The sequence below is a fragment of the Pteropus alecto genome, unplaced genomic scaffold (assembly GCF_000325575.1).
Source record: "Pteropus alecto unplaced genomic scaffold, ASM32557v1 scaffold359, whole genome shotgun sequence".
In the NCBI taxonomy this organism is placed as follows: Eukaryota; Metazoa; Chordata; class Mammalia; order Chiroptera; family Pteropodidae; genus Pteropus; species Pteropus alecto.
The window spans coordinates 2,339,994-2,366,606 of NW_006443119.1; the positions used below are offsets into that span (position 1 = coordinate 2,339,994).

The window sequence follows — 26,613 nt, forward strand, 5'->3', positions numbered from 1 at the left end:
TGAGTGTGCGCGCGTGTGCATGTGTGCGCGCGCGTGTGCATGTGTGTGTGTGTGTGTGCGTGTGTGTGTGTGTGTGTGTGTGTGTGTGCGCGCGCACACACGTATCAGTACCTGCAGGGAAGTTTCCAGCATAGTTACCACAGGAGCATATAGAGCAGAAGAGCGCTGGGGTGGGAAGGGGCAGGTGCTCTGTGCCACTGGGAAAAAGCAGAGACCTTGGCACCTTGAGGACCTTAATTGTCACAGACCACTTGCCTCCTGGACCCCTAGTTGGGCAGAACCAGGAATGAGGGTGACTGTAAACAGCTCAAGGATCCCCTGCGGTTAAGTCAAGGAGAGCCTCTTGGTTGGACCTGGGAGGGAGGGAGGGAGGAAGGGAGTCTGAGAAGCTGGGAGCAGGTGACCAATATACTAGTGTTAGAATCCAGGCCCCACGGATGCTGGCCAGATTTAGGGTCCTGGCCAACAAGCCTGGGCGGTAGAACCCAGATTTTTCCCCTAGGCTGTAGCCTCTGCCCGCTGTGCTTTTATCTGCTACATGTCTTTGAATGTGATCTGAGCATTACTGGTTTGGAAGCTGAAAAAATACCTTTTGATATTATCTTTAGCTTCAATAGACATCTCAAGAGCTCAGATGTGTCCAGGGTTATTGAAAAGGGGTCTCCAAAAAAGTTATTTTTCTTCTCTCTTACAGCTGAAAGGACTAAGCTAAGATCTCTTTCCTCTGGTGCTGGCTGATCAGCTGGCTCTCTTCTGTGGGAGTGCTCAGTGCTCATGTGGCTGGTGTTAGAACCCACAGCCTCAGTGCAGCCTGAGCAGGCTCTGTCTAGGCACCTGCTTCTTGAGGTGGACTGAGCCAGCTCTGAGGTCTCACGGTATCGCTCAAGAGGGGTGGGTGACGAGGACCTTAACGCTCCTCCAGCACCCCCCACTGGCTGCATGCTTGACTCTCCTACACCTTTCTTGCCAGGTGATCCCCTGTATGTGGAATCCACCTCAGATGACTGCCATTTGTGCCTTAGACCCACTGCAGCAGCCCCCTCCAAGCTCTTTCTGCTGCCCTTCCTCCCCGTCTCCCCAGAGAGCCACCGGGGAACTAGCCTGACATTCAGTCAGCCAGAAGAGCCACAGCAGGACTCCCAAAGGAGCCTCCACAATACTGCTCCCCATCTGCCTCTGCACAGACCCCGCCCTGGTCCATGTCCCCTGCTTCCTGCAGGCTGTCCTCACAACACCCCACTCCTGGGTCACACGTCCCTTAATTAGATCTGACTGTTGAGCCAGCTCTTAACCTCACTGCCTGACAGAACTCCTGAGGTCTCAGCGCTATCCAGAGCCTGTAGATGGGGAGACCGGGGACTCAGTATGTGTGGGTCTCAGCCCAAACTCAGGATATCTCATTACATTTAAGGAGATGGAACATAGAGCAGGAGAGGAAGGAGTCCAAGGCCATGAGAGAATTCTTTCGGCAGAAATGAGTGAGCAGTTTTTATGTGGGGCACTGGCAGTCATTGCCCCTGGAGAAGACCTGCCACAGGTGAAATCCTGACGACTGGAGTCCCCTCCGGGCCACCCGCATACCCACCGAGGAGGACCACTGAGAGGGTTAGGTGGGGCTATTTCCAGCCTCAAGGATCTCTTATGATTAGATAACGAGTAGTGAAAGGTGTCTTGCCCGCTGCTTCCTTTACAGCCCAGCCCTCCATCTTGCCTGCACCTTACCTCTCATGATCCCACCGGAGGACCGAGGGACAAGCTCCCATGTGATCACTGTCCCTGTCACTGCCCAGGGCCTGTCCACCCTTGGCTTGTGTCTCTGCTTTCTTCATATAGGCTGCAACTTCTTTCTTTTTTGCCTCCACAGCCACAATGAAAGACGGAACACATTTCTACACCCGGTGACTGGCCAGGTCCCAGAGGAAAACAAAAAATTTGACTTGAAAACGTAGGTTTGCCCCATTTACTACCTGACCTTTCCATTTGTAACTACCACCACCCCACTGCCACTTTGCAGCTGGGAGGGGGAAGGGAGCAGGGGGGAGGAAGGCACCGGAATTTAGAGTCACTCCCCTCAGTTCTGAGGACCTAGTGCTTCTGAGACCCTCTGGCTTGACACCCTCATCTACTTCTCACAGAATCTAACGGATTTCAGGTTGGTGCATCCCACAGGCTGAGCTAAAGGAGTGAGGCGAGGCCGAGGCTGGTACATCCCCGGGACCTCTGAGGGGATAGCGAGGGAATCTGATGTGACCACGAGAGCCGAGTGTTAATTCCACTTGCTCTGCTGCTTGGCTCAGTAGAAGGAAGGAAAGAAGGAAGGAAGGAAAGAAGGGAGGAAAGCAGGGAAGAAGAGAGGAAATTAAATGACTTTCATAGGCCACTGGGCTGCTGTGTCTTTTAAATTAGAAGGAAAAGGAGTTCAGAGTCCTAAGGTCGAGGTTTTAAAAATAAATTTAGAAGAAAGAGGAGAATGTCCAGGATTCCTGGCATATAATCTCAGAAGAGCTAAGGGAGCAGCCGAGATGAACTCTTAACAGCACTTAGGAGATCAAATTTTGTGCTTGGTGCTGGAACAGTGGGTGGCAGGGTGGGAAAGCAAAGGGTGGTTTTCACTGTTTCTTGGTTCTGACTAGTCTCTTTCTTCTCTTCTGGTCAACTTGAAATCAGATCGGCCTTGGACATGTCCAATAAAGCAGGTGGGAAACGCCCGGCTACCACCAACAGTGACATATCCAACCACAACATGGTGTCCGAGGTCCCTCCAGAGCGGCCCAGCGTACGGGTGAGTCCAGTCTCCAAGGCAGGTTGTCAGGCAGGAATCCTAGGAAGCGTATTAGCCTGCCCCGCTCTGTCTGCAGGCTCCAAAGAGCAGGTGAGGCGCTCAGACGAGAGGCTCGTAGCAAACCGATGTCTAGATCAGGGGTTCTCAATTTCAGCCCTGTTAGTATTTTGTGCTGGCTAATTCTTTGCAGTGTGTGACTACACATTATAGGATGTTGAGCAGCATCCTTGGCCTCTACCCACTAGGTGCCGCCCACTCTGTGACAACCAAAGATGTCTCCAGCATTGTCAAATGTCCCCTATGGAACAAAATTACCCCACTCTCATTGAGAACCACCAATGTAGGGGGACAGCAAAGGAAGAGTAACTCATGAAGGACATGGCAACTGAGAGCCCAGAAAAGGAGGAGGGAGGAAGAGAGTCTCAGAAAAATGTTGCCAAGAGGTCGAGTAAGATGTCTTACCTAGATGAAATTGTCCATGGGGTTTAACAACATTGTGGTAATTAGAAGCCTCACAAGTTCCAGTGGTGTGACGAGGGCAGAAGACAAGCCAGAGAGGGCTAAAGACGGGGTGCGAGGGGAGATGGAGAAACACTGAAGAGTAAGTAGACACTGCTCTTCGAAGGAACTACACAATCGATGGTGGTCTAGTCACGCAATGGAGTACTCTCCAAAAATTAAATGGACCAGAGCTCTATGTAGGAGCAAGGTTAAATATCGAAAACATAAAGTGGAGTCAAAAGCAAGTTGCAGAATGTGAAAAATATCATTTGTGTAAAATGTACAAGCATGAAAAGCAATGCTATATTTTTATAGATAAATAAGCAGTACAAGCATATGATCACGGACGGGCCAGTGGTTGCCTCTAAAGAGGAAAAAAGGCTAGGAAGGGGCTCAAAGGGAGTTTCAGCTCTATCTGTCATGGTTTTTTTAGAAAAAAAAAACACAAACAAAAAACCCAACAAGTAGTGGAGATTTATTCCCTACTTTTCTGAAATGTTTGGAATATTTCAAAAAGTATATTTAAAGAAACCTGACTGTCAAGGGAAATGAGGGGCAGAGGGTGGGAGCTAGAAGGTCTTGCACAAGATGGAGGTAGATTTTCTTTGTTCATTTTGTTTTGCTTCGAGATGTTAGAGTCAGGAGGGGAATGACCCAGTGGATAGGTTCAGGAGAAAGGAAATAGTGAGTCCCATTTCTGTGGAGACAGGAGTCAGATGCAGAGGTGCTGTTAGCCTGAGTAGGGAGGGGGTGCTCTTCCTGAGACTGCATAAAAAAGACATGGGAAGCTGGGGAGTGGGGAGACCAGGAGGTTAAAGAAGGTTCCACCTGACCTTCTTGGCTTTTCCAGGGAAGTGGGAGGTTTTCTGCTGAGAGGAGGGGATTTTGGGGGCTTGAGGATTTGCCCAAAATTTGGAGAATGGGAATAGTGGTCAACAAGGGACATATGAAATATTGCCCAATAATGTCAAAAGGTCATCTGAGGTCCTGGGCTGAATCTGCGTGGCTCTAAACCCCAGGTGTGTGATTTCATCCAGCAACGCTCACAGCCTGGCTGTGGAAGCAGGGAAGGCTGGTGGTTGGATTGGCCTAAGGCCGAGGCTTGCTGGGAAGCAGTGGCAGAAAGATAAGGAGGCTGGAGCATTGAGGGGTTGGCAGAAGACTGGCTGAAGTGGTGAACTACTTGGAGTAGCTTCTAGGTTGCTGAGAGGAGGCAACGCTATGACGGATGATTGACAGAGAGGAAAGGGAAGGATTTGGGGACTTGCCTATTCTTAGGACAGTAGATGACTTCTTCAGATGGCTAATCTCAGCCATTATATATAGGTGTTCACTAGTAAGGTTCAGAAAATGATTTTATTTCCCAGTTTTGGAGATATTTTATAATAAAGCCCAATTTCTTCTTTTTTTCCTTCTAGAAGGACTTTATTAATGTTTAATATAGCCAGATTCCTTGCTAGGCTCTGATAATAAAGAGATGAGCAAAAGTTCCTCCCTGTGAAGAGCTCACAGTCTAGTGAAGAAGACGAAAGGCTAACATTGCAGTGTGACAAGGTTTAGATTCTCAGAATGGATGGAGAGCAGGGGGCAGCTAACTGCTGTGAGGGATCAGGGAGGTTTCGTGGAGTAGGGGGGTCTTCACTAGGCTTTAAATGATGGGTTGGGATTTGTAGATAAGGGAGATGGGCTCCCCAACCCTGCATGGGAGGGCAAGTGAGCAAAGGCACGTGGGATGAGAGAGAAGCACAGGAGTGAGGCCTGACCAGGGGCGGGGCCTGTCTGCTGGCATGACAGAGGTGGGCTACGGGCCCTGCCTGGTCTTATAGACCTGTTCTTGTGTGCTGTGCTGAGGAATCTGAATTCTCTTCTAAGTAGTGAGCAGTGGTAAGAAATTTTAAGCGAGAGTGCCATGATTACATTGTGTTTTAGAAAGATAGCTTTAGTTTATGGCAGGGGATGGGCAGCGAGAAGGGATGACAAGGGATGACAATAAGTGCAATTTGAGAGGAAAGAACGGATTTGAGACCTTTTAGCAAAGTAGACTTGTCAGACCTGCGTAAATGACTGTATAAAGGGTTGGAGGGAACAGTATGAGGTGGTTCAGAGCTCTGGTTTGGGTGACTGGCCGGATCATTGTACCATTCACCAAGATGAGAAATACCAAAGAACGGGTTTGGTTAGAGAGAGGATAGTTTGGTTTTGCACTTTTCTAAATTGTGGTTGGACAGCCAATTACCAAATGGACTGGGGCTAGGAGAGAGATTTTTAGATGTAGATTAGGAAATTTTCAGCATATTGCTGGTAGTTGAGCCAATGGGTATAGATGAGATTTCAGAAATTACGTATAATGGGATAAACAAGAATAAAGGGATAAAAGTTTCATTAAGGTCCACAGACACCTAAGAGCAGGGGTGGAGACTGAGGAGGAGTGACCACGGATGGAGGTATTGAAAAGGAAGAACAGCATCACAGAAACCAAAAGAAGAGTTTCAGGAAGGACAGAAAGGTTAATATCGTCCGGTGCTTTAGAATGGTCGAGGACTGAGCAGCCTTACCTCAATGACATTGCAAGAGCCATTTCACAGAAGAGGGGGAGGAGGTTTAGGAGTGAGTGGGAGGAGGGGAACAAGACTCTTCCCAGTAGCCCATCCCTGAAGAGAAAGAGGGAAGGGAGGGAAAGCGTTACCTGACAGCAGGTACAGGTTAGAGAGGCATTCATGGGGGGAGGGAGGAAGAGAGAGGGAGAGAGACAGAGAGAGGGACGCTTCAGGATGGAGATATCTGAGCATGTTTGCCGAGGAGAAGAAGCCCATGGAAAAGGAAAAGTTGAAGACAGATTGGAGAGGAGATCACTGATGGAGCAGTGTCAGAAGAGATGGTGGCTTGGATATGGTGGCCTTAGAAAGGAGGACAGGGCTTCTTCTTTTGACATTAGTGGGAAAGAGACAAAGATAGTGGCAAGAGAAGTAATTTTCTGGGTCAAAGGGTATGAAATTGAGGAAGTGCATGTCTGATAACCTCAGTTTTCTCTGTGGGGGAGGACCCGGGTCCACCGTGGGGAGGGCAGAGAGGGAAGCTGCAGGCTTGAGAGAACGGTGGGGGTGTGGAGTGGAGAAGCCACTTGGGGCTGAGCCCAGCTGGGGCTGGGGACCGTGGATCTGCAGTGGCCTCATCTGTACTGCAATGTGATTTTCCTCCAGCAGCACCATAATCTTCCTGTGAGTGTGAGTGTGTGTGTGTGTGCATGTCAGGGGGTGGTTACTTTGATTAATCTTGGATTTTGAGAGATGATTGAGCAGAAAGACCATAGATGGGCTGTTTGAGATTGCAGTTGATCTACCACAGAGCCTCAGCTTTGCAGGGAAATAACTAAAACCAGGAGGTGGCTGATGGATCCAGGAGAAGCGGAAGAACTGAGGAGCTGGGGCCCCAGTGGAGTAGAAAAGCTTGTGCAGTTGAGTGACAGAATGAGAAAGCCCAGAGGATGGAACGTTGTGTTCAGAAGGTGGGAATACTAGAGTTGAAGATGTTAGCAGTGAAGGGACTTAGGGACCGACCAGGTCTCAGGTGTGGCCATGGGAGTCAGTCTGGGGTGGCAGTGGAAGATTTTGGAGTTGAGGATATCAAGGTCATATGAAGTTGGGGCACTGGATGGGTCATCCTCGAGAACGGTGGAGCCACAGTGATGGCAAGACTTAAAATGAAAAGGATGATCAACTCTGAAAGGATCATCTGGAAGCTGATAGTAATAAGAAGGGCTACATGGTGGAAGAAGGAAGATTTTTGGTGCTTCAGGAAAGAGATCGTTGTCAGAATGTGGCAGAATGACAGTGTGCACGTGGCAATAAGGAGCCAGGAGAACATTCGCGTAGGTGTTCCCAGCTCTGTGGTGTGTTGGACATTTGAGAATGAACAGGACTCTGAGAGAATGGTGATGTAGGGAAGCTACTTGCAGTTGAATGGGTTCCAGAAAGGACGATGCGAGGGGTAGGGAGTAAGGACAGTGGAAGAAGGGCAGGCCAGGAGTAAAATGAAAAGTCTTATTTTCGCAAGAAAACCCAAAAAGTCCCCAGCACTGCCAGACAGAGAGGACTATTATTTTGGACTATTATTTTGAGACCTTTTTTTAGAAATAAGAAAAAAGCCCAAAGACTTAAGAAGCCATGCATGCCTTTGAGTTAGTAACAGATCCAAGGCTCCCACGTGGGCCTTTGAGCGTGAGGGCACCTCAGGGTAGGCCAGGAGAGAGATAGCTGCTCCCCTCGCCAGTGGAGCAGGAAGCAGGGGAGGGAGGAAGTCAGGCCAGCTTCTCTCTCTGCCTGCCAGGCCACCCGGACCTCTCGCAAGGCCATTGCCTTTGGGAAGCGCTCACACTCCATGAAGCGGAACCCCAGTGCACCTGTCAGCAAGGCGGGCTGGCTCTTCAAGCAGGTGAGGTCTCCTCTGCCATTCTGTCCACCATGCCCAGTGCTGCCCTCTCATAGCGCTGTAATTCCTCTGTGGCTACAATGGTCCATGTCTATTTTGGTATGTCTTCACATGTCTTAATTTTATGAAGGCCCAGAGAAGTCGAGTATCTTCACCAAATGACACAGAACAATTAGCATCGTATTTGGGAATCCAACTAGATCAACTGATAGGCAGATACAACGATTTTGAGATATGTTAGGTCACCCACCCGATCAGAGCAACCCACTGGCTCATCCTCGGGAGGTCCCTCTTGCTATGAAAGCGGGTGGTGGTGGTGATGTGTCCTTTAAGTCTGGGGTCCAACAGTTCCCCCCACTGGCCTTGCCACTGTCCCTGCCTGCCCTCTGCTCACTCATTCTGGCTCATCTCTCTCCTCTTTCATCTTCCCCGAGGGAGGCAATGAGGCCCAGGATGGCAGAACTGAAGGTCACAGGCGATATCCCAATGTCAGTTCTCTGCATCTGGGGTCTCAAGAGGGTTGCTGCAACTCGTTAGTGGCCAAGCTGCAACCAGAGGCAGGATGTCCTTGTAGTTAGTACAGGGCCCTCCCCGCCACCCCCTCCCCCATGCCCAGCTAAGGTCCCTGCTATCTGTCTCTCCATGTGCCCTGCAGGCCAGCTCTGGGGTCAAGCAGTGGAACAAGCGCTGGTTCGTGCTGGTGGATCGCTGCCTCTTCTACTATAAAGGTGAGCTTGCCCCCGGGCCAGTGGGGGCTGCGGGAAGCCAGGGCTCACCATTCTCTCCCGTTCTGCCGGATAGCTGGGCTTTGCTTTGGATGGAAGTTGGGCTGGGGCATACCTCTCCCCTGCAGTCTCTGTCACCAGTGGGGATGTCACAGCGGGATAAAGACAAAGCTCACTTTCTCATACATTCACTTACTCACTCACATTCAATATTTACTGAGTGCCTACTGGGGTTTCAGGCACAGTCCTAGGTCCTGCTTGGTGACACAGGGAGTGAACCGAACTGTCATGTGATAGATGTGAAGTTCCAGGCCAAGGGAGGAGGGAGGAAAGGAGGAAGAGGGAAGGTCCCTAGTCACTACTAGTAGGTCACCTACTAATTGCAGTTTGTATGCCTCCTGTCCCATGGATGCACGATCCAATCTGAGAAGGCAGCAATTTTTGTTCATTTTGGGCACTGCTGTATCCACAGTACCTACACCAGTGAGTGGCGCATTGGGGGTGCTCCACCAGTGTGGAATGAATGACAACCCCCAGCCTCTGCCCTCTTCGCCACCCAACACTCACTCCCAACCTTCTCAAAAAAAAAAGCAGAGCAAAGATCTGATAACTGTGATGCAGCAGTCTTAGGAGAGTATTTAAAAAATATATACAGCAGCATCGTGTCAAGGAGGGTGCCGGAGGGAACCAGTGAGGCTGATGACAGTGGTGGTCCTGTCACACTGACGCCGGGCGCTGGGAAGAGAAGGATGAAATAACTTTGCAGGAAAGAGAGGCTGTTCCCTTCCCCTCCACGCCCCTCCATGCCGTGGGACTGGCAGAGCCCTGACTTTTTCCGGCCTCCTGGGAGCAATTCAGTGAATTATTAACTTCGGCAAACAAAGGCTGTACCCAGTGATCCCCCACAGTGCTGATGTGCCCTGAGTTGCTGCCACCTGAACCCTGAAGAGAAGAATCAGTAAGAGGCTGCACATACAGGATCTAGTCACAGAAGAAACCCCAGCACTGGGGGAGAAGGATGTGCCCAGGCTGGGCCCCAGGATCGAGGGCTGCACTGGAGCCAGAATATGGACAAAGCTGAGGAAAGCCAGGCTCTGTGCAAAGGAGAGACTCTGGGGCTGGCGTGAGGACAGACGCTTAAACAGCTGAGCACTTCAAAGTGCACTGCGATAGGGGTCACTGGCCACCGAGAGATGCTCCCAGGAGACCCCCTAAACACAGGCCTGGACAGGACTAGACAGGGGGTCTGTCTCCTCCAGAGGTGGACGGCCTCTGCTTTCCTAAAGAAGCCCTGGGTCCCCAGCCCGTGTCTCCTGCTCCTTGGGCTTAGCCCTTCTCTGTCCGAAGCCTGCACGGGAAACTGGAAGGTGGGCCTAGTGTCTCGTGCAGGTAATGAGTAAGAAGAGAAGGGGAACTAGTAGAGTTTATAATCCCTAAGAGAGTTCTTCTGAATCCTATCTGAGGGTTTTACAGTGTCCCCAGCCCGGGGAATAGGGAGCTATCCTGGGCAAGCGGGGAGAGTCTTGCCCTGGCTTCACAGTTGCCTCCCACCCCGCAGTTCCACCCTTTCTGACCTCTTGCTGACAGCTGGGAGCCCGACTAGCTAACCCATCAGGCTCCGTTAGAGATCTAGGATGAATTATGAAACAGCCTGATTGTTGGCCTGATCCAGGAACCAGAGGGCCAGGAGGAGGCCCTGTAGGGGTGCGTCTTTCTGCAGAGACAGAAAAGGGGAGGGTCTATGTCAGGAGAGGACAAAGCAAGCTGCTGGTGCCTGGGAGAACCTTAGAAACAGTGACCCAGAGGAGCCAGAGCCAAAGATGGGGCCGTCTACTCTGCCGTGCCCTGTCTCACCCATCATTAGCCTGTTACGTGTGTGGCCGTTGGAATAGTCTTGTGTGGAGAGGCACTATGCGTAGGAGTGGTTCAGAACGATAGCTTGGGTTCAAAGAGCAGTCTACTACTTTCACTTCAGTAACCTTGGACGGTTAAGAACCTTTTACTTAACCTCTCTGTCTCAGCCTCCTTACCTTTAAAATGGGGGCAATGACAGTACCTGTTCATCGAGTTGTTGGGAGGGCTAAATCCATGAAGGCATTTCACTTAGAACAGCGCCCGACATAGATCGACCACTCCAAAACTTTAGCTCTGACTTACTTGCTTACTTGTGTACTAGAACGTCAGCTCCCCAAGAGTGGGGCGCCCTCCCTCCCACTCACTCCAGAGCCTCTGTGTCTGGAGCACGTCTGCAGAGCTGTTGCGCACCCCAGCACCCTAGCTCCAGGGAGCGTGCCTCCTGGTGCTATGCAGAGCACAACCTATGTGGTGATGAGGGCCTGACAGATACTGGATGAGCAGCAGACATTTATTGCTTGTTGCTATTTATCTAATAGGGCTGATACTCTCCTCTTTCCTCCCCCTGCATGCACACGCGTGTGCACACACATCTCGCCTGTGCCTCTGTTTCCTGACAGATGAGAAGGAGGAGAGCATCCTGGGCAGCATCCCACTCCTGAGCTTCCGGGTGGCTGCGGTGCAGCCCTCGGACAACATCAGCCGAAAACACACCTTTAAGGTCAGCTGGCCTTCTTCTCCCAGGTCAGATGTTGGGGGGAGGCCTGCTCTCCTAGAGCACAGGGGGATGGACGAGCTACCTCCTGAAGGAGTCTCAAATGGAGGCGGAGGGAGGGAGTGGGCAGCGGTCCCTGGACTCGGTACAGGCTGTCGTAAGGTTAAAGTGAGGCCATGCCAGGACCCCCTCCTCTTTCCTCGGGGGTCGGGTGGGTGATTCTCCCCAGGGTGGGGCCAGTAGAGATGTGCTTCAGTGATGCTGCAGTTTTTCCTGGGAAGGAGGAAGGAGTGTATCAGCCCTGTTAGGACAAATATCGATAAATGTAGCCCAGCTGTGTCCTGAGCCCATGGACCCTCTGCCCAGTGACCTGGCATCTGGTACCACGGAGACCACTTGCAGCAGAAGCGGGAGCAATGGATTGGGGTGGGGGTTGGGGGCTGCTGTGGTCCTTTCTGAAAAGTCTCCGCCCCACCTTGGGCCCAGGGAACTAGACCCACAGTCAAACTTACCAAAATTTTAATCTTTAAAGAAAATCAGGAATTGAGTCTCATTACAGTCCAGAGAAGAAAACCTCATGTAGATAATTCAGAGAGTGAGCACCCGGGAAGCTGGGCCTCACAGGCCTGCTCGGTGTGGCTCCTTCAGAACCCTGGGGATCCGCCCATCAAAGGCTGCAGCTGGCTCATTCTAGGCAGGGTTTTTCCACATTTAAAAATTCATGACCCATTTAAAACAAAATCCCAGGTCCTTTTTGTATCTTATGATGTAAAGACCCAAGGTTCCTCTTCATTTTTCATGTATGAAATTCTGATGTTGACCATGTATTTTCTTAGTACAAAGATTTCTCTCTCCCAATTGCTGTCCAAGGCCCTGAAAACCTAAAGCCATGGTTTTAGGACCTGCAGGTCACGCCAGGTCAGTGCCTGAGCCTCAGAGACTCTGCCCATTTCTGTTCTTTCAGACTCTGATCACCTGGCCACAGAGAAGAGGTGGGCAGCATACACAGGTGCTGCTCTGGGGAACAAGGAGGGACTTCTTTGGCACATAATTAGTTTTCATACTCCCCGGGTCCTTGTGTGAGAGGTGTGAACAGAATGAACAATTAATAAAACTGGCTCCGGGGAGCCGGGTTCTAGCTGGGGAAATAGGAACAGGCTGTTTAACCAACAACAAACAACCCTGCTGTACACAGGAGCCCACACACACCCACACAGTCAGACAGCCTGTCGTACCCTCCCTTTCAGACCTGTGCATAGACACACGCATACGCCAGCTCGGAGCTCAGTAGGCATCGGATCAGCATCCCGATGACTGATACACACCCACCAAAACCCCAGATCTCATTTCTGTGCCCATTGGCCCCTCTCCTTCCCTACCCCCTAAGGAGTTTACTGACTCTTTAAACTCAACTCAGAGGGCTGTGCTCAGTGGTCACAAAGGGTTCCAGTTGTGGCTGATCAGCGGCCCTTCCCTAGGGAAGGGAGGGGAACTAAGACAGATGGGAGGTTTGTCCTGCTACGCTACCAAGTGAAACTCTTGGATGGCTGATAATGAGCCATGACTGTTCCTGCCTAGCCTACCGCTGAATGCCTGCCTTAACCTCTTCCTATCCCAGCCCCACGGCGAGGTGAACTTTACCCCACTGGGGCACCCCCCTCAATTCTCTGGTTCCAAGCTGGTGTCCCCTCCCGCTCCCCATCATTTGCTCTGTCCTGCCCCCCGCCCCCAGCCCTCTGCCTTCCCCTTTTTGCCCTTTAGCCAGCAGTTGTTCCCAGGCCTTTTCTCCCTCCTGTTTCCCCAAGGGCACGTTGGCATGTTGTGTCCACCAGCTTGACTGTGAGCCCTTCAAGTGCAAAAAGCATGTCTTTACTTTTCTTGTGACTGGTGCCCAGAGCAGAGCTTTGCACTCACAGAAGGCTCATTAAATTAACTCATTTGCTGCCCACTTCTACCAGCCACAGGACACGCCCATGAGTCCCCGCTGTGTCTCTCTCCTCTGTGATAACCCTGTGTTCACCCCAGAGGTTGTGACTTGCCTGGGCCTCTTCACAACTCCACCACTTTTCCTCAGCACCTCCCTACCTCTGCTGACATGCTGGGCTCCCTTGCTAGAGGGTAGGGACTGGCAGATCCAGAGGAAGGGGGCCCATCTCTGTCCCTAAAGAAGGAGTGTACACCCACACTGGGTAAGGGTTCCTGTCGAAAATAAACCCTGCGCAGAGGAAAGGGCTGCAGTGGAGGGAAGGTTCAGCCGGGAGAGCATTCGGAGGGTGTCGGATTTCACATTGCTGCTTAGGAGAGCTCTGGAGCGTGGTCAGAGGAGCCCCGTCTCCTCTCCTTCCAAACCCAGAGACCCAGGATTTGGAACCCAGGGATCAGAGGCCAAAATGAGGTTTCCGTCTGAGACTCAATAACTTTTGGATCTCTCATGCTGAGTGGAGAAAACAAGGCTACTTGCTTTTCCTGGGAGATTGAAAGTCTCACCTGGGGAGCATGCAGAGGTCCCAAAAAGAATCTAGCTCTGGAATATCTTTTCTTTGTGGCCTAAGAACCTTGAGTTTCACCAGGTAGACCCCTCCCCATTCAATAGTTGAATCAATTAAGGCCGGAGCTGGTCAGGAACTGAGCTAGGGTTAGCGCTAGGATGCCCTGACTTCTCTCCACCACCAGCCAAAATTCCCTTGGTGCAAGCTCCCTCTTCTGGTGGGCTGAACTGGGCATTGCTGGATGCTGTCGTCCCGATGGTGACACCGAATGGAAAGGGATAATCTGAATAGCTCCCACTTCTGTCTGTACCTTAACATTCCTGCCACGTCATCTTCTATCTCTCCCTCTGGTGTTTGGTTGACCTGTTCTCTGCTTCTCCTCCCTCTGACCGCGTGAGGACCCCTCCTCTGGACAGGAACTCTCTTCTGGGTTCCCGCCTGCCGCACCTGCTCTCGGCCGCCAACTAGGTAGCGTGCTCTGATTGTCTGTGCATGCCCCCTGCATGCCCACGGAGAGAGAGGCCTGGCTGTCCCTCTGCACGGAAGAGACAGTGCTAGCTTCCCAGAGGCCAAGAGATTGGCGTGTGCTAGGGGGCATCTCTCCCAGACATCGGGTAATTGCCCTTCGAGTCAAAGATGCAATTTGATGGGAGACTGGGTGTGGTAATTGTCCCTCCTGCTTAGAATCACCTCAGGTGGGGCAGGTAAGTTTACCTGGGCTGCCTAGTGGTGTCCAGAGAGCTAGCCATGGCAGACACCTGGGATGGCTGTGGGCCACCCTCCTCACATTGCTCCTGAGCTCCTTGTGGGAAAAAGAACTGCAGGCCAAGGGAACAGCCTTTCTGACCACCCACTCTTTTCTCTACAGGTGACTGTGTGCTGGGTGGACGAGGCCGGAGCCAGTTCCACGCACTGCCTCTCCCCACAGGCTGAGCACGCCGGGGTCCGCACCTACTTCTTCAGTGCCGAGAGCCCCGAGGAGCAGGAGGCCTGGATCCAGGCCATGGGGGAGGCTGCCCGAGTTCAGATCCCCCCAGCCCAGAAGTCTGTGCCCCAAGCTGTGCGTCACAAGTGAGTGCCAAGGTCCTGGGCCTGGGCGTGGGGAGAGCTAGAGAACTGAGAAGGAGAGAGGAAGCGCCTCACTTTATGCCATTGCTGAGCCCAGTGTGCTGACCTGAACTTCTGAGAACATGTGAACCATCTCCTTGCATCCCAGCAGGGCGCCTGGCTGAGCGACTTCAGAGCTGGTGGTACCTTCCCCTGTCTGCCTCCTCACCCTCTCTGTGAGCGGGCGGAGGCCAAGAGAAAAGCCAGGTTCCGCTGGGCCAGGAGCCAAAGACCAGGGTTATTTGCTTATTTTTTCTTGGCTGTGCACGTTAAGCACACAGCTTTTGGAGGAAGGTGGACTCAGATACGAATCCCAACCTGGCCACTTGCCCACAGCGCGACCCTAGTGTAAGTCACTAACCCCTGGGAACCCGAGTTTCCTTTCCTCAAAGACAGTAATTATAATCCTACTGTATGGGTTATTGTGAGGTCTAAGCGGTAGGTAAGATGCTTGGCACATTGTGAACACTCAGTACGCAGCCGCTTCCTCGTCTGCAGTCTCGGCGCCTGTCTCTACTTTCAGCCGGTGTTGAGTCAAGTTCAATGTTAACAGGGATCTAGAAGGAAGTGTGACAGTATAGACTCCGAGTCTAGTCACATATCTAAGAAACGTTACGAGCAACATCTCAACAAGGATGCTCGAACGTGCTGAATTGGGGAAATATAGGGAGAACATTGTCAGGAGATTTCATCTTTGCTTCGATGAAGGGGCGTGCCTCCAGAAGTTCATGCATTCATTTCATAAATATTTCCTACAAATAGAAGTATGTAAGGAACTACATCAGGTGCTAGGAAAACAAGGGAGGAAAATTCTGACAGTCTCCTGCCTCGTGGAGCTCATGTTCTAACAAAAAGTCAGTGCTGGGAAAAGCCTGTTTTTGAGAAGGGAACTAGCATGTTTCTATGCCTGCGAAGTTTGAGGCAATAGCTTCTGCCCTGGTGCCGGCCATGTTTGATCCCACAGCAGCCCTCTGAAGGCAGGCATTGTTATCCCCACTGAATCAAGGAGCCCAAGCCTTATGGAAGTTAAGGAACTTTCTATGGGAGAGAGAGCTGGGACATCAAGGGGGGCTGGTGTTGTGGAACTTCAGTGTGGTGAATACCCACTGGGGGGACTGGATCAGAGAAGACTCCAAAGGAGACCGAGGCGGGGTGAGATTGGTTTTGGCCATAGCTCAAAGCCTGGGCTCCAGGCAGGTCAGCAGAAGGGAGTGGAGAGCGGCCCATGGGAGAAGTCCCAGAGGGCAGAATGAGCACGGCGCACATAGGCAGGATCGGATGACTTTTTATGATGCTGGGGAAAGAGAATTGTAATTCACTGAATTCTGTTCCCATCGCTATCTTCCCGCCCATCCTTCTCTATTCCTTTTCTCCTTCCCAGTCTACCACCCCCAACCCAACCCCATGCTGGGCTGGAGTCACTTACAACATCTCCCTTGGCACCCTGCAGCCACGAGAAGCCAGATTCAGAGAACATTCCGCCCAGCAAACACCACCACCAGCCACCCCACAACAGCCTCCCCAAGCCTGAGCCAGAGGCCAAGACTCGAGGGGAGGGTGATGGCCGAGGCTGTGAGAAGGCAGAGAGGAGGCCCGAGAGGCCCGACGTCCAGAGCGAGCCTCTGGTGAAAGCCAATGGCATCCAAGCTGGACTGGAACCAGCCTCAGAGCCGGGCAGCCCTTACCCGGATGGCCCAAGGGTCCCAGGGGGCGGGGAGCGGCCCACCCAGCCCAACGGCTGGCAGTATAGCTCCCCAAGCCGGCCAGGGAGCACGGCTTTCCCGCCTCAGGACTCAGAGAGTGGAGGACACCGGCGGAGCTTGCCCCCACACGCCAACCCCGACAAGATCGCCCAGCGCAAGAGCTCCATGAACCAGCTTCAGCAGTGGGTGAACCTGCGCCGGGGCGTGCCCCCACCTGAAGACCTTCGGAGGTGAGGCCTGGGCGGGGCAGGGGTGGAGCTGGGGTGCTGTCCTGGCTATAGGCTAGGGCTGGGGTCACAAAGTGAGCGGCATCCCCTGCTGGAAACCGTGGAGCCTGGCTGAGTCGGGAAACCAAGAAAACTCCAGGATTCCCAGCTGGCCCCGATCGTTCCTGTTCTGTGGCTCCCTCTTTTGCCCCTGATTTTGCTCTCTCTGTCTATTTCCCTCAAAGGAAGGGAAAAAGCACCCGAGGCCTCTCCACAAGGAGGCTGGGTAGCCCAGGAGAAAGCCAGACAGTCACCGGGAGGGGCCTTAAAGTTGTTCCAGTCAGACATCTGTCCACTCCAGCTTCCAACCTCTTACAACATCCTCTGTTCCAGTGTGTCTACCAACAGGACACTCACCAACCACTGAGCCAACTCGCTCTGTTTTTTGAACAGCTCTAATGTTTGGAAGCCAATGTTTATAGACAGTTTTAAAAAGAGAAAAGTAACAAAATGTTGCTCCTCGTTGATCCTACTTTTTCCCTCTGGACAAATTTACTCCTTTACCTAGTGACTGACTTTCAAAGATTTAAAGATGTTTGTTAGACGTGATCATCAGGGCAAGAGGGGCGCCTTCCCTGGGGTCTGGGCAGCTGGGGGACTGGAGGTGACAGCCTCAGGAGGGCTGCTCGCAGCTAGAGGTCTGGCACCTGGGGCCTCTGGCTTGCCCTAGGGAGAATGCCTGTCCTGGCGCGAGTCTCATAAAATCAGGGAAGCTGCCCTTTGACCCTCCTCCATCCCTCTCCTCCAGGTGCCTGGCACACTCGAGCTCTTTCTTCTGTTTGCTGCCTCTCTAGACAGGATCTGATAAGTTGGTTCACATTGAGATAGAGATGGCTAATAAGGCTTAAAGTTTCTCCCCAGGGGTATTCCATTTTAAAGAGACAAAGATGGAAGCTCTGAATAATGGAATTTTGGGCTTCAAGGAGCTGATTGAGGGAGGAGCTCTGAGGACAGGGTCTTCTCTGCCCCTTTGAAACAAACCTGGCACTCTGTGCGCTCACAAGGCCAACCTGAGGCACCACTCACCCTGTCAAATCCCACTCCAGGCTGGAGGATGCGGAGGTGGGGCTGGGTTGTGGGCGGACGGGTGGGGACGTGCCCATTCTGTCCGCTTCCTTACATTGTCCTTTCTCTCAGTCCCTCTAGGTTCTACCCTGTGTCCCGCAGGGCGCCTGAGTATTATGGCCCCTACGCCTCTCAGTACCCTGACGATTACCAGTACTACCCGCCAGGGGTGCGGCCGGATAGCATCTGCTCCATGCCTGCCTATGACCGGATCAGCCCACCCTGGGCCCTGGAGGACAAGCGCCACGCCTTCCGCAATGGGGGCGGGTGGAAGGAGCCTGCCGGCTACGGGCGGCAGGATGGTACCGTCTGGATCCCCAGCCCCTCCCGGCAGCCAGTCTACTATGATGAGCTGGATGCCACGTCCAGCTCCCTGCGCCGCCTGTCCTTGCAGCCCCGGTCCCACTCCGTGCCCCGCTCGCCCAGCCAGGGCACCTACAGCCACGCGCGCATTTACTCCCCCGTCCGCTCCCCCAGTGCCCGTTTTGAGCGGCTGCCGCCTCGCAGTGAGGACATCTATGCTGACCCCGCTGCGTATGTGATGAGGCGATCCATCAGCTCTCCCAAGGTGAGCCACCAGCCTTCCCCTCCTTCCTCACCCCTGAGGTACCTCAAAAGCTTGAGAACATCTGCTGAGAAGAAGTCGAGATACAGGGGCATCTGGGACCTGGGGACCGTGGGCTGTGTGTCGGCAGCAACAGCGATGCTGCCCAGGGAGCCACGGGCCCTGTGCTTTTGGCCCCGGGAGAGCTGCCCCGGAGGACTTGCTTTGCCCCCTGGGTAGGAACATTGCTTTCTGTACCCGTCCCCAGACCGTACCAGGACCCCTAATTCTATATAACAGGGCGGAGAGGGTTCTCTGTGTTTTCAAATCTTGAGGACCTGGACAGATCATTGCAAGAATATTGCACTGGATAAATGCTGTCCATTTTAATTTGGAATTTGCTCTGGAACAGGATACAAACATCCCTAACCTTAAACTTCAGTTGGTGGGGAAGTCTGTGTCCCAACCGGACCCCCTTACCTCTCCAATCCCCTTTCTCTTCCAGTATGATTACCTGGGAGACAGGCGGCCAGTCCCTGCAGGACTGTTCCCCTACAACTACCCACCACCCCCCACGGTCCACGATAAGATGGTACGTCCTCTCCTTCCCCTCTGCTCCCCCCATGACCTCTCTTCCCAGGGCGGGCCAAACTAGGGTGGACGCAGGGATGCTCTCTGCTCAACGCCTGGTCCTTAGCAGCCTCTGGATACCTCCTCCCTGCTGGCCAGGACTCTAACTCAATACAGAGTTTGGTGGTGCCAGTTACAACCCTTCTCATTTGTGATACAGGGCAAATGAGCAAGGACAGATCTAGAAGCATGTAATATTCTGATCCTCTTGACCTTTGAACAAGCCTCCTCTCCATCATGCTGAGGGACTTAGACAGGGGCTCAGACTGTGGCTAGAAACAGTCAGGCTAGAGCTCCCCAAAACAGGCATGACTCTAGCCTTTTCCCGGCCGAGCGTATTCGCTTCCCATTTATCCTTGCCTGGAATGCCACTCTGGGGACTGGGGAAGAAAAGCTTTTCGATATTGTGTCTCCTCCTCTCTTCTCCCCCCCTACTGTGTCTCTTTCTGGAATTCGTTCTCCTGAGAATTTTTGTCTCTACCTGGAGAACGAGATGCAGATGCTCTGCTCGAGGGGTTGGGAGGACCATTGGAACCCACAGGCAGAATCTCCTTTCAGAAGGCCTATCGCTGTCCCCTCTCCCTGTGCAGCACCAGGAGGCCAGGGCAGAGGAGGCTTTGGGGGGGCAGGGAGGGCTGCTCCTCCCACCCCCTCTCATTCTTGTCCACCAGTGTCCAAACTTTATGGTCTTGACTCTCGGTAAACGCGCCCATCCAGAAGCAACAGATTTCCCCAGAACACTCAGAAACGGCTGCTAGCAGTGCTGACTAGATCGCTTCAGTGGTGCTCCCCTCACCCAGGGGGGACCAGGCAGACCTAGGAGCCACGGAGTCGGGGCCCAAGTGTGTCCCTCCTGTCACTGGTCCGGGAGTGCCCAGCAGATGGCGTCGGCGCCTGCCCACAGCCTCACTCCCCCCGCAGAACTCAAGGGCAGGGCGGCCTCCGCGGTCCTGGCCCAGCTAACTCTGAACTGCTTTGCTTTCTTTTTATCGTTTTCTTTTGTTGTGTTTCTGTTTTGTTCCTGTTTGTTTGTGTTGCTGTTGGGCCTCGGGCTCCGGGTAGGATGAACTTTTAGACCTGCAGTTGCAAAGAAACCTAGAGTATTTGGATCAGCAGGTAGGCAGAGCTGGTGCCCCCCGCTCCTCCTGCTCCTGTCACGTCTCCCCCTCCTTCCCGCCTCCTCATCTTCCATCCATTTGACAACCTTTGTTGGCACAACCAGGACACAACAAAGTGGCTTATATTTTGGTTCGTGCCTTCACATCCCTTCTCTTCAAAGCTCTTCAGGGCAGCTGAGAGTTTCTTGGGGAAAGGAGAATAATAAATGACCACATGAATAATTAATGCCACCTCCTATTCGGTCAGCCCAGTTGGAGCTGCCCCCAGGAGACAGGCGGGAATTTGCATCTTTGCCAGAGAGAGTAGCGGAGATGAGAGGGAGCTCGTGCTACAGCCCAAATGCTAGGATTCGGTTCAGCCTGAATCTGAGAAACTATCCTACCACATTCCACAGGTTGTTTTTAAACTCCATAATTTGTAAACTGAGGACTATAGACCTGTCCTAGGATGACTTAAAAATTATATCGATTTAGTGTATTTGTCAGTTCCTCCATGAAGTTCTTCTGTACACACAGCTCATGTTTTCCTGAAAATTCAGTATGATGAATTTTCAGGAAAGGAAAATTTGAGGGAGTTTTCATCCTAGTTTTACAGATGAGCATCCTGAGGCAATGAGGTCCCCGGAGTGGGAGTGATGGCCGCCTGGGCTCCTGGCTCCAGTGCTCTAACCATTGGCTGCTTTGCCTCGTAAGGCTAAGGGGGCTGCTACACTCTCTGGAGTAAACAGGCCGGAGGTCAACATGCTGGACATTTATCTAAGCAAATAGTTTTATGTTCAGATCTGTGCTACAAATAGTGGGAGACTTCACCATGCACACACTGTCCTGTAGAGGCAGCCTGGGGGGGTGGGGGAAATAATAATGACAGTAATAATAATAATGGCAGCAGCTACGATGATTGGGTGCTTCTTCCATGCTCTGGATTATTCTAAGCACTTTACAGATTCGAACTCATTTAATCTTTATAACAACCTGCAAAATGGGTACTGTTATTATCCTCGTTTTATAACTGGTGAAACTAAAGCACAGAGAGGTAAAAAATATATATATATATACACACACACACACATATGCCAAGGGTGTATAGCCAGCACATAGCAGAGCTCAGAATATGATTCTGAGCTTTCGACCCAGTTTGCAGCTGAGGAAATATCTAACATATGAAGAAGCTGGGGTCAAACCTCATCAGGATGGTTTTGTGCTCTCAAAAGTTGTAGAAAGAACCATAAACCTGACATAGCTGGGACTTTTGGTGGTTCTGGTCACAGCTATGCCAAGGGTGTATGGCTAGCACATAGCAGAGCTCAGAATATGATTCTGAGCTTTCGACCCAGTTTGCAGCTGAGGAAATATCTAACATATGAAGAAGCTGGGGTCAAACCTCATCAGGATGGTTTTGTGCTCTCAAAAGTTGTAGAAAGAACCATAAACCTGACATAGCTGGGACTTTTGGTGGTTCTGGTCACAGCTACATGACCAGCATCTCACCAGGCCTCGATGTCTTGGTCAGCTCATCTTTGTAGAAGACCTTCGGCCCTGGGAAGCACTGATTTCTGTATTTAAGTCAGAAGCAGCTTGCGGTATCCAGTCCATGTGGTGCCCAGTCCAGGGTGCCAACCCAGAGCAGGCCTGGGAGCGCCGATCGCCCTGCTGGAGCAGAGGCTGCGGTGAGGGGAGTGGTGAGGAGCGGGGCTCAGCGCCCCCGGCAGCCCTTCTTCCCTTTCCCGGCCCCCCTGCCTGGCCGTCCAGCTGTTCAGTGCGGATAGCAGTGCCTTTTTCTGGGGCTTCTACATCCCAGAGCTGCTGGGCCCTTAGCCTGGGAACTTCAGAAATAACCTTTCAGAGGACCTCCTCCTAGACAAACATAGATATCCTAGGTGTTCTTAAAAGGCGATTAAAGTCCAGAACTCAGAGTCAGACACTGCAGTCTAGTTCCAGCTCTGCCATTTACAAGGATTTTTTTTAAAACCTTGAACACGTCAGTCTCTCTGGCTTTGGTTTTCTTAACCATAAAATGAATATTGTAGAATCTGCTCTTTCTACCTCACAGAGTTACTGGAAGAATCACCTAAGAATGTGTCTGAGAGCACTTTGTCAGACATTAGCGATGAGAGGTAGTTGCTGCTATGATTATTTTATTGATCTTTTTCATCTAAAACTCAAAATGTTATCTGAGCACCTTTACTATGTATATGACACCGGGCTAGGTGCTTTCTCACAAATTCTAACATTTTAGAGAGAGAAGATGGCATGTAAGAATCCTTCTAAAGGCAAGACCCGCATGGGCTGAAAGATCCCCAAAACCACAGCATGAGTGGGTGCAGACCAGGGTAAGCATATTCCTGCTTCCCTTCTGATTGCTTTAGATCCCTTGTTGGGAAAGGAATGAGATCAGTGGGTGTCCAGGAAGAGCCTGGGCCTCCCTTGCCTTCTCAAAGCCTGATGTGTTGGTAGATCTGCCTTGTCTTCCACACACACACACACACACACACGCACACACACACACACGCACACGCACACACACACACACACACACCCCACATCACATACAGGATACAAGCATGACACACAGGCAGCAGATGTACATATACACAAACATGCATACCCCATACACAGGAAACAAACACACACACACACTCCAGGAAGATAGGGATCAATTTGAGTTCAGATCCTTACAAAAAATGTAGTTGATGTCCTATTGATTTTTAACTGTTTCACAAAGCTTAAACCTCATATTACAACGCTCTTTAGGAAGCCTTTTAAATGACATTTATGTCATAGGAAAAAATTCCAATTGGACTAAAGAGGTAGAAAAATCAGATCCTAGGAAAACGTTTTAAAATGCTGTAGACCCCGCAAATGGGGGCAGATGGGTGCCCTCACCCTGTCCATAGCACACAGGTGTAAGGCTGCATTTGGGCTGCCTTCTCAACAGGGTATGGGGAAAATACACATAGGAAGATTGGGAAGACAAGGGCAAAAAAAGGTGGGGGATCCCTGAACTATGACCCCAAATATCTTCCCCATGGTGGCCTTATTCTTTACCTTATTCACTTCTCCTCCCCAAAAAGCTTTTCCTGCAAACTTTCTCCTGTCTTCTGCTGCCTACGCCTGCAGATGAATTGAGTTAAAGGGACATAGCCAAGGACACGCCCTAATATATTCACTTTTTGATGCTGTCACACTGGAACCCAGTGGGTGAAATGATGGCATTTCTGGTTGATTTAATTGGCTTGTCCTCCCTCCCTTCCTCCCCCTCTACCTCCCTTCTGCCTTCCTTCCCTCCCTCACCTTTCTCTCTTTCTTTCTTTTTCATTTGGCAAATAGCCTTTCCCTTCCATGTTTCTAATGATTCTTGAAACATAAGACAGTGTGTTGGGAGAGCAGTGTTTCAGTATCTGATGTCCCTTTAACATGGCTTGCTTGTTTTGGCCTCCTTATTTGCTCCCTAGCATCATCCAAGATCGGCATGGATGCTACCAGCCCAGCTCTGGAAACCGTGTTTAGCAATCCTTTCTACTCTAGAGCCAAGAGGTGGGCAGGGGCTGGGGAGAGAGACCTGTGCCTATGTGTTTGAGAAGGCACAGTTCTCTCTCCCCAGGGCAGGTCCCAAGTGTTCTTTCTCAGCTGTTTCATTTAGTTCAAATTTTGGAAGATTGGCCTTTGCAATTGCCTATGTGGTCTTTGACCAAAGCAGTGTGAGAAATGAGAGCTGGGGCAAGGAAATGATGACCTTGGCCAACGTAGATGAGATCCACAACACTCAGGCACCCTGGGGGAGTGTCACTGGGTTGGGCCCTCTTCAGAGCTGGGAGCAAGGGCACAGTGGCCTCCCAGCTCCCTTCCGTGGCCTTTCAGTGCTGGTCCTGAGATGGAGTTCACAAAGGATGAGCAATGGGTAAGGCCAGATAAAGAGTGCTGGAATCCTCAAGGGGAGCTGCCCTTTCCTGTTTCCTGGAAAGCCAACGCAGGCGGGTGTGGGGGAGATGTCTCTTTGTGGGTCTGAGTTTGAATCGTTCATTCCTTCCTCTGCTGCAGATGAGTGAGAGTGAGACTCTCATCAGTATGGTGAATCGCATGGTGGAGAGCTCCTCTCCCAGGGCCCACCTCTTCATGCAAGTAAGACCTCTGCCTGGCAGCATGGTCCCTGTCAACATCATTCAGCTGCTTGTGCATGGTCGAGTCAACCTGTTTGGGATGGGGCTTGTTCTGCCCAACTCACTCATCTGCCAGGCTCAGCCTGCTCTCCCTCCTTTAATTCCACTGTGTTTCCTTCATTTTCCATGTTTATGGATGAACCCAAGGCCCATTTCCCAAACCATCAAAATAGCTAGCACCGACATCTCATGCCTGCCAAGGATCACAAATCTGCTTTTTAATGTCTAGGACTTCTATTTTATATTTGGTATCTTCTTCACAAACATTATTGGGGTTAAGGGCATGGGGGTATGATAAGAAACTATCCAATGTCAAAAGTATGTAGGGCATGCTGTGGTTACCAGATGCGTCATCCAGGGCACGGAGCATGTGCTGGACCCAGAGACACTTCTGAATTCATACCAGTCCTGGTTTAGGCACAAGCTCTGTGACTGGTATTAATTCACTAGGGCAACAGTTCTTAAATATTTCCGATGCTCATTCCATTCTCCTGTGTCTTATCTTCAAAATCAGCCAAGATTGAACTGTTGTTCTCGTGGTTGTTACCAACAAGCCACCCGGGAGCTACACATTCCTGGAGTCCTTCTCGGCAGTAGATCCTAGAGCTTAGGGAAGAAGAGGTACATGGCATGATCTGCGCAGCATCTCTATCTCCAGAATCAGCCTAGGACAGTTAGGATGGAGCCTAGATTGGGCCATCCCAGTCTTCCCACCCAGGGGACAGAGAATTAGCTCAGCTCAGGGCCCTGGAACAGAAGCTACCAGGAGTGATGCACCGTGGTCTCTGGCAAAAATAGAGCAAGAGTTGTCAGCTTTCCTGCCCCCACATGGCCTTCTGTCGTCGGCTGCAGTAACCGGCCTCATGTTCCTGCAGGTCCCTCCATACCCAGAAGTGTTCCGGGACAGCCTGCACACCTACAAGTTAAACGAGCAAGCTACAGATGTAAGAGCAGCTCTCCCGCTCCCTCTGTCCACTCCGGCCCCTCCCGCCGTTGTCTTCATCTCCAAGTTCCTCCCCGAGGCTTCTCTTCCATCCCTCTCTCTCCTTCTTATGGCTCTTCATACGCTGGATTCATGTCCTCACTCGCTGCAAAGACAGCATCCCTCCTGTGCCTCCTCATTCCCCTTTTCTCATTCTTCCCACTTACTCACCCCTGCCTCCCACGCTGGCTGTGTTTCCCCACTGAGGTCTAGTCCCCTCTTGTCTGCAGCACTGGGATCTGCTTGTCACAGGAACACAGGCTTTGTTAAAAGGTCGGTCGGTCAGTCCACTTTGTGCCCAGCACGGCGTAGTCCCTAGCTAACTGGAAAGAACATGACCGTATTCCTGCCCTTACGGAGCTTCAGGATAGTGGCAGATGGCCGGGGGCAGTAGGTGGCAGCATATGATTCATATACTGAATGGCCCCAGTAACAGGTTCTGTAGGAGTGAGGAGCAGTGAGACCATGTGGGCTGGTGGGTCAGGGACGAAACAGGTAGCATGTGAGCTGGCCTTGAACTAAAAGGCCCAGAGGGTAAGATCTGGCTCAGTGGGAAGGAGCCACGGGGTATTTGAGGAATGGCACGAATAAAGGTGTACACACAGGAAAGCATAAATCTTTCCAGAAAAGTTTGGCCTGAGCTGCCTCCTCCCCTTCACCACTGGCCTGGGAGACGTTCCATACAAGCAAGGACCAGACCTCTGAGGGACTCTGGTGTTAGCCATCCTGAGACCCTGGAGGGAGGAGGGGAGAACAGGTCCTGTGAGACTGGAGAACCCAGTTTACATTGCTCACTGATTTTCTGAGACTTTTGTTCTGACACCCTGCCTACCCCCCGAGTCCATACCCACCTGGGAGGCCAGGCCATATTCTGTCTTCAACCCTCACGACTTGGAAGCTGTAGGAGGACAGGACTTACTGTTTGGCTCTCAGCCCGTGCTTCCCTCAAGCTGACTCACTTCCTCAGAGAATAAACATACCTCCCCTCCGAGTGGGTACAGGAAGGTAAAGACCATCTTCCTGTTTCCAGGAGTCTCCAAGGTCAAGGTGAAGAGCCAGGGTTCCTCAGCAGGGGAATGGAGGCGGTATCCAGAGGCTAGGCCCTGCCCGCCCAAGTCTCAGGTTCCCATCAAACTGTGTCCTTCACCCCCTTCTCTCTCCCTCCATGCCCCCTCCCCTACTCCCTTGGGACCCCAGAAGCTGCTGGGCAAATTGTGTGAGCAGAACAAGGTGGTGAGGGAGCAGGACCGGCTGGTGCAGCAGCTCCGAGCTGAGAAGGTGAGAGCCAAAGGGTGGCCTTGGGCGGGGGCACGTCGGGGGCTGGTGTGGACAAGGCGTGGGCTGCTATCTCCACCCTGACCAAACTGACAGTGCTCTGCCTTCCCTGAACTTCTGCCTGCCCTTAATCAGACCTGCCGAAGCTCTCCTGGAGAAGCTTAGGCAGAGTGAGGACAAGCTACCTGGTTGAACGTCTGGGGCTCGGGCCTGTGCCGCTAATAGTCCCAGAGGGGAGATCTCGGGGCTGCTCATAGCTGCCCCGCTGCCTT

The 26,613-nt window shown here is 51.9% G+C and overlaps 1 protein-coding gene across 6 annotated transcripts in view; it reads left to right on the plus strand.

The window, feature by feature from the left end:
- The window catches only part of PLEKHA6 (pleckstrin homology domain containing A6), a 135,072-nt gene that overhangs the window by 93,319 nt on the left and 15,140 nt on the right, over nucleotides 1-26,613 (plus strand). For 3 of the 6 annotated variants that reach the window (XM_015597825.2, XM_025040525.1, XM_025040529.1), the window contains 11 exons: nucleotides 1,865-1,945; nucleotides 2,668-2,782; nucleotides 7,610-7,714; nucleotides 8,367-8,439; nucleotides 10,911-11,011; nucleotides 14,363-14,565; nucleotides 15,983-16,534; nucleotides 17,708-18,203; nucleotides 18,685-18,771; nucleotides 24,960-25,028; nucleotides 26,264-26,344. In XM_015597825.2, the coding sequence (XP_015453311.1) occupies nucleotides 1,865-1,945; nucleotides 2,668-2,782; nucleotides 7,610-7,714; nucleotides 8,367-8,439; nucleotides 10,911-11,011; nucleotides 14,363-14,565; nucleotides 15,983-16,534; nucleotides 17,708-18,203; nucleotides 18,685-18,771; nucleotides 24,960-25,028; nucleotides 26,264-26,344 (1,963 nt within the window). The remainder of the gene's footprint in view (nucleotides 1-1,864; nucleotides 1,946-2,667; nucleotides 2,783-7,609; nucleotides 7,715-8,366; nucleotides 8,440-10,910; nucleotides 11,012-14,362; nucleotides 14,566-15,982; nucleotides 16,535-17,707; nucleotides 18,204-18,684; nucleotides 18,772-24,959; nucleotides 25,029-26,263; nucleotides 26,345-26,613) is intronic. The other 3 variants (XM_025040526.1, XM_025040527.1, XM_025040528.1) reach the window with 3 other exon arrangements.